General features: G+C 33.4%; 1 protein-coding gene across 1 annotated transcript; it reads right to left on the bottom strand.

The window, feature by feature from the left end:
* Positions 1-1,444: 1,444 nt before the first annotated feature.
* LOC147406421 (esterase-like) lies at positions 1,445-5,751 on the bottom strand (the record flags this gene model as incomplete). Its single annotated transcript, XM_086432542.1, has 6 exons — positions 1,445-2,110; positions 2,952-3,222; positions 3,782-3,951; positions 4,128-4,141; positions 4,202-4,268; positions 5,433-5,751. Coding segments are annotated over 6 exons (1,122 nt in total), but the record flags the coding sequence as incomplete, so codon positions are not given.
* Between the last annotated feature and the right edge of the window lie 2,531 nt (positions 5,752-8,282).

The raw sequence follows: 8,282 nt of genomic DNA, 5'->3' as shown, positions 1-8,282 counted from the left end.
GGCCATTGTTCTTTTGGAATTTATTCTACTTAGTAAGTGTGGGGTTGTCAATGGGTCGAGCTTGGTCCTATCCGATTTCGCCCAACCTGTAATGAATCGAGTTTTAGTTTAGAAACTAAGTTTGTTTGGTGGCCCAACCTGCCTTCTTATTTATATATAAAATATTTCATACAAATATATCTATAATTTTTTATATAAAAAAAGAAAACAACCTAAATTAAAACTGAAAACCCAAATACATGAGGACCAGGACTAGGCCTATTTGTATAGACATAAAAGTTATAATCTAGCCCAATTCAACCCATCAACATACTTAAGTTGGTGGCATGTGCAAACATACATGTATTACAAAAATTAGGATTATTGCATGTATCATCCCCCCTCCCCCCATTTCAATAATCACAAGCATCCTCTTTAGGTTTAAAGGGGTTGAAAAGCCGGATTGCTTTTATTACCCATCTTTAATTTTAGGTGGGTGGAAGTAGTAAGTGGGTGAGCCAAGTAAAAAAGGTGGGTGCAAATAACCAGTCCTTTGTTTGAATGATTGATGTACCAAAGGTACCCATTCCTTCTACTTTTTAAGAGGGTAGAGGATTGCATAAATATACTTTTTTTTTAATGTTATCTACAAAATCACCTTAAATGATATTTTAAATTACCAAAGGATACTTATAATAATTTTTTAAAGAAATTATAAAAAATAATAATCACACATAAGTTATAATCTTTTTTTTAATATAATACATGCTTGTTTGCACATACTTCCCATTTGTTTTTAATAAAGAAATTACAACCTTGTATTTCCCCTTATTATTGTTAAATTATGATAGAGTGACCTCAATTCACATTTTGTTGATGTGGAGGTGTGCACATAAGCATATATTTTTTCACTCGTATCTCGATGAAAAATATCTATGGTTCAATGCCCAATCCTACGTCAATAAAGTGTGAATTGAGGTCAATCCAACATTATTCATAATCGTCAAACCTCTACAACATAGAAATCCTAGTTTTCTTATTTGATTTCATCTCGATTTCGTTATCATGCGATTTTACAGTGACTACAATACAAATGCATAACCTAACTACCCCTATGACTCCCAATTTGAGTACAACAAATACACTATTGATGCACAAAAACCAATCAAATTCAAGATATCTATCACAACAATTTTCATGAAACATTCTTCTTGTACTTAAAACCCTATTGGGTATTTTATTTATAAATATTTTATTATTTGATCAAATCAAAGGAAAGTTATTACAAAAGAAAACATAAAAGAAAATATTTGTAGGTAATTTAGTATGGTTGCCTATGTGTCATGGTCGCGTTATTTCAAAACAAGGTTGTGCGGTACAAGAGGTGCTAATCCAAAAGCAAGACTGTCAAAATAATAATAACACACAAATACATAGCTAGCAAGCAAGAGAATGGGAAAGCATGAGGCAAAGTCTGAAATCAACTTTGTTGATATATATGCAAATTATACGGTATAACATGTTACAAAAGCAAATAGGTGTGTTATAAGAACCTGGCAATCTATGACATGCAGGACTCCATGTAGTTTGGCATGAGGACTTGAAGTCAACGTAGGTGTAGGCCGGGGATTGAGATACTAGACACCATTCTTACAAAGAGTACGTTAAGTCTTTTCTAAGTTTCTAGAATGAAACATCAAAACTAGAGGCTGGTCATACTCCTTACTACTAAAATGTCATTAAGCTAACATATATGTCTTGGCACGGGATTGATATGGTTTTATATGTGAGTCTTACATATAGTATTACATGAGTGCTCCTAAGTGATTCCGGGTGAGCTACACCTAACTTTAGATGTCAGAATACATGGCCTTCACACTATGACATGCCATTCTCAATGAAAGGGGTGGATCGGAATATGTTCCATCAACGATTTGATGATAAATCCATTTGTTAGCGGCTTCAGTGTAGTGAACTCCATCCCAAGTGACTTGAGCCCATGGTCTTTTACAAGATCCCACCGTTACTTGGGTGCCGTTGACAGTAATAGTTCCTCCACAACGGACTTGAGTGCTATAATTATATTTCCCACCACCGTAACCACAACACGCTGTAAGCGGATGTTCAAACCCTGCAGAACCAATTCTTTCATTATCAAAAAAAAAAAAAAAAAGAGGAAAAAGCACAATTGTCATCACTTGACTCGGCTTGACTCACTATTTCCTGTTACTTAATTCAGTCTTTCATCTAAATATAAACGACCTATTTGGTAATGGTGTCAACTTCTGAGACTATAAATTGTTGTAAATAGAAGTTGAGAAGTGTGTTTTTGTAATTTAAAGTTTAATTATCTTGTTGGAGAAATATCGTGTTTATATACTGAAGTTGGAATTTTTGTATGTTAAAAAAATAACTTTCAACCGATTTTTGTGAAAATGATCAAAATGCCATTATGTGTAGAATTGAATTAAGCATCATTTTATACTTTTGGGCCTCCTGTGGCAAACACTAAATTGTAAACTACTTACAATGAGTTTCATCAATAAAAATAATTTCTAAAAAAAAAAAATTTTATATAATAATGTAAAAATGTATTGTGTTATATACATATGCTAGGATTATAATTTACTAAAAATAATTTCCACTTTGATTCTATTAAAATGATTAGAATGCAATATATGTAGAATGGAGAATCATTAATTTATATGTTTGGGCCTCGAAACTATTTTTGGTGAGTTCCATTAAAAATTTAAAAATATATAACAAAAATTAAAAATTGATTAGTGTCGGATAGGATCTTAAAATGTTCACATGGTGAAACTTCCAACTTCCCCCAAAAACGTGAATCGTGGCTATAACTTGTTAATGAACTATTATTGTGTATCACCCCGAAAAAACACTTTCTAGAGCTAAAAACACAATTAGATTTCGCATCAACAAATGACACCAAAAGATTTGAGAAAATGACTTACCATACTTATTGGCCTGGCTTATGAGATTGTACTTGGCAGAGTAAATATCCACATATGTAATGGCAGCCGAGGGGAGTTCCTTTCTGAGTTGACTCACTGCCTCCTTCAATTTTCGATTGAAATATTGTGCAACTTCGTTATAAGCAATGGCACAGCCAGCCTTGTCAACCTTAGAATTGTTGCCAGATGCAAAAGTCAAAATGTACGGAAGGCAACCGATTGGGCCGGTATTGTGAATCCAAAATGATCGGCCTCCTTGTCTATACACAGACTACATGATCACATATGTCAACAACATTAGGAGTGTCAATCGGCTGAGTTTGTCAAGATGAGTTGGGTCGGGTTGTTTACAACCATATTTAATCATTTGGATCGGATCCTTATTAGAATCAGAATTCTCAATCATCTGGATCCAGAGTTATTGGGTCAATACAGATTGGATTTCAATTCTAAACCGATCCATTGACCACCATACCTAATCATCTAGATCCAGAGTTATCAAGTCAAATACAGGTTGGGTTTCAATTCTGAACCAGTCCATTTGACAAACATACTAAATCATCTAGATCGGGTCCTTATTAGAACCGGAATCCTTGATCATCTGGATCCATAGTTATTGGGTTGATTCAGATTGGGTTTCAATTCTGGACCGATCCATCGACAACCATACTTAATCATCTGGATCGAGTCCTTACTTGGCTGATCAAAATAACAACTAAAATTCTATAATAATAAAAAAAGAATAAAAATAAAAATGTGTATAGATGTAATGGTTATGATTGTACCACTCGATTGAATTGATGTTAAAAATTGTATTTTCAAAGAGGTACCTTAACGGTTGTAGAGAAATTGTTGACTATATCAGGGACAGATGCGTTGACTTCCTGTACGGACATGCCACTGAAGAATCCTTGCCCTAGATCATTCTGACCAATATCAAATGCATATAAAGCTTCATCGAAGTACTCCTTTTTTGGTAACAAATCTTTGAAGACTCCTCCTATAAAAAGGATGATCAACAACAACCGTTAGATCTAAAAATCAATAATAGTGATCATAGATAGATATGACTAATATGGGTCGTACGCAAATATCAATTTGAACTACCAGTTACACAATATCATTTTATTTTAATTAATTAATACCTAGCTTGTTGATGACGAACTGTGCTCAGACTTGAACTGAGTAAACTGTATCAATTGGACATTTTAAGGAAAAAGGACTGAAGCAACCCAAAGGTAAAGTGTTACGTGTTGGTGATGTTTGACCCCACCGAATCAAGATAAGCACTTAAATAACGCAATCCAAAGCCCTCCGCTGAAACATCACACATATTAATTATTTGATCCAACGGTTATAATTGTCCTACTTGAAGAAAAGTCAAATTGATGGAGGAAATCAAATGATGAAATTGGGTAACAAACTTGATAAAGTAAGATTTGGTAGGTAACCATCTTCATAGAGTAAGGTTCCCTTGGAGTTTTTTTTAATAAAAATGCTAACAGTTAGTAAATCTCTGTTTTGTATATATTGGGAAGTGTCCATTGACAACCATACCAAAACATGGGTTAGAAGTTTCGGAATGGGCTCATTTTTTGTGAGGATGATCTCTATGATGAAGAGATCATCCTCACAAAAAATCAGCTCATTCAGAAATTTTTAACTCTAAATTATAAGCTGAAGAATCGTGGATCATTCAATTTTTATAAATCACTTTTGTTGGGGTTAGAAATTTCAAAACGGGCTGATTTTTTATGATGATGATCTCCTTATCATAGAGATCATCCTCACAAAATATCAGCCCATTTCGAAACTGCTAGCCTATACATTGAAAAAATTGTTTGGTACAATATTTGACTCTCTTTAAAGCCTCCAAACGCCACTCATATATATAAGTCGTCTTGTCGACACCTACAAAACGTTTTGTCAAAATAAAGTAATAAAGCCTTTCTTTATAGGTCTAGGGTGTACAAATTATATGTTACCTGCCCGAATCCGCCTGAAAAAAGTGTCCAAAACCAACTGGAACCCAAAAATCAGTTGAACCAAACCCAAAAATCCGGACGGTATACAGGAAATTCAACGGTTGAGATGCATCTTAGAGATCCGTAACATATTCTTGGGATACATCTTTTATCTGTAACAAATTCGAATGTCTAGCCAATCGTGTCAAATTGAATATTACATTTTAAAAATAAATAAAAAAGTTAATTTTTTTTCACAAAAATATTATATATATAACCTAATAACTCAGTCAAGTTTATGTATAATTTGGTACATTTTCCAACTTGATGAGACGATGTTGCTTCCATCAAGTATTGGGGTTGAGAAACTTCAAAATCCAATTGAATCAACTCAGCTGATTTTCCAATCAACAGAGTATTAAAACTATGGTTTACAGCATCTAGCTTATATAATAATCTAACACATTATATTACTATAGAGTATAGAGAGCCAACAAAATTAAAAAGAGTATAATACCTATGAAATCGATAATAAGGCGCCCGTCAGAATATCTTCCTGCGGGCCTGTGGAAATAGGTCTCGCCATAAGGTGGAGGAAGGGATCCGAATGCAGCAGACAAGCCACCCGTATCAGAACTCGAGGAACCAAAGTTGAATATTGCTGGGAAATCACAATTATTCAAAGCCACGGCATGATTAAAGATGGATATCCAAGATACAAAAACAATAATAGGTTTAACAAATTTCGCGAAAATCCATAATTGAAAAAGAAGAAGAAAGAAAGAAAGAAAAAATTTTTTTATTGAGAAGATGAAGTATAAGGCCTGGGTAAGGATTTATATATATAGAGAGAGGGAGAGTTTGAGATAGAGATCTACAAACTTTTTTGCCAAATTTTTGAACATTTTATGCTCAAATTTAATTGGGAGATATTAGAGATTGTAGTTTTCTAACAAGACAAGTTACTTCAGTGAGAATTTTCAAGATAGTTGAAAATTTGAGTTTGGCAATGGAAAATGACTGCGATTCTCACAATTCTGACGTGGGATGTCACATAACCATAGATGTGTTTTCTCGCAATACCAGTAAAAATCATCTATGGTTATGTATGTATCTCCACGTCAGATTTGTGAGAATCACAGTAAATCCTGTGTCACCCCAGCACTTTTGCAATTTATGAAAAAGAGAGCTCCTTTTCAAACACTAGTGCCTATTTATAACACACCAATCTTTTCATCTAAATGAATGTAGATACCTGTTGTTATCTTTTTAGTCCTTATAATATGACTCGCTAGATGGCATACTCAGTTGGCTCCCTCACGTGGCAAGTTCAGGAATAGTAGATTTGTACTCCTTGGGATACACTTTTTATGGGGAAGTGCATTTGTGTATCCCAAGACATACAGATCTACGATTCCTGAACATGTCACATCATTTTATCACAACTCTTTATTTCGAACCCCAATAGTAAGTTGATTTGCCCATGTCATCTCATCTCAAGTGATATAGATCATATAACTTGGCTTATAATTATTTATTAATATATTGTATAAATTCAGATAATTATAAATAAATATTTAAATTATATAAAAATTAATTATTTTATCAAAAACAAAATACAATTGACGTAGTCAAGTTTTATCAACTTGGCTTATATTTTTAGAGGATCATATGAGTTATATTGGATCTCAGACAAGTCGTCAATTTGAAGGACGATTCTTATTGAAAATTAACAATACCAAGGTTAAGTCATCTCAATCTCACATGATTTTTGAAATTAAAATCGTAATTGAGAGAGAAGGGAGGGAGAATTCTTTTTTTTTTTTTTTTTTCTTGAGAGTTTTGTTCATGGAGCCTTAGGACCCTTTTTTATTTGAAGTAAAAAGGATTTTTTTTTAAATCAAAATCTTATAGGTATTTGAAATCTACTCCACTTTGTCCCTCTCTAGGAATCCCCTTTTCTCTTATTTCTTTCATTTCTTTTTAGGAATTCCTTTTTAGGTTTCCTAAGAAAAATCCTTGCAGAGTTTCTAACTTGATTCCAAAAAAAAAATTGAGTTGACTCAACTGAGTTTACAAGTTGACTCAATGATTTGCCAAGTTGAATCGTAAGTTGGTTCATCGTGTCCACGTTTAAGTTGACTCAACTTCATCAAGTTTTGAGTTTACTCAACAAGTTTAAAAGTTTTGATTTAAGAGAAATTTGCCAACTCATGAACCACAGATCTCGTAATTACTATTGTAGCAATTTTTTTAAAATGATAAGATAATAGGGATGAAATTGATATTTCATCAAATTAATATCAGGATTTAGTGGCTCACTAAAAATACATAATCCCAAATGTGTAACACGAAATCAACGATTGGGATATATACTAAAGATATGTAACTATCACGATATATATAAATATCAACAATTAAATTTCATATGAAGACCATTGGGATCATGTGTTTTTTCATAAGTTATTTTTCACGAATCTCACACAGCATGGAAAAAATCGAATGTACATGTTTCGATCTTAAGCATTTGCAATTTCTATGTCAAACGCACCAAAGAAGGAAATAAGGAATCATAAAAATTGAGATAAGATCTCTCACAAGCTTTAGACTTCTTCGTATATTCTATGTTTATCATTAGAAATCCATAGCAATTGGGTGACGGATTGTCAGATCATGCAAATACAAAATGGGGTGTCTAGTATTTCAATATTTAAAAACATAGAGGGAATTTCAAATGTCCTCCAAAGTATGTTTAAAATATTAAGAAAAAAGATGAGTTAAAAGGTGAAAAAAGATGAGTTAAAAGGTGATTTAGACATCCCCCCCCCCCCCCCCCCCCTCTTCCGTTCCATCCATCCCCCATCCTCATACTTACTTTTTAGTAAATAATAAAGATACCCACCTGTATTTGACTTTGATGACATGTTCCCTAGACCTCAATCGTCTTACTAAATTGGAGGGGAGGGGAGGGGGGGTCTTCATCTTCAACTTCTGGTCCAAATCCCTTGATTTTTCTTCCTAAAACTAGTTATTTTCTATCTCTTATAGTATCTTTTTATAGTATATTTAACATTCTATCTATTCATCATTTTAACTTAGTATTTAATCCTTTGTAGAAAATCCTAGAGCTCATTATAAAAATTTTCATCATTTTCTTATTCTCCAAAAACATTTTTTTTATGGACGACGAGGATTCCGGAGTTGTAGATCGACTAGAAGGGACAAGGAAATTAGCCTGTTAAAACATTATATCTCGCCCAAATCCCTTGGGTACATGCAATACCTCACATACCACAAATACAAGGTAAGCTTGGATAAATCCTTGTGGATGGGTGGCCAATGATGGGGCTTGAACTCAAGACCTCTC

The sequence above is a fragment of the Akebia trifoliata genome, chromosome 3 (genome assembly GCF_017979445.1).
Source record: "Akebia trifoliata isolate Shusen 1 chromosome 3, ASM1797944v1, whole genome shotgun sequence".
NCBI lineage: Eukaryota > Viridiplantae > Streptophyta > Magnoliopsida > Ranunculales > Lardizabalaceae > Akebia > Akebia trifoliata.
The sequence above is the reverse complement of the archived record's forward strand: the minus strand, read 5'-3'. Positions and strand labels throughout refer to the sequence as shown.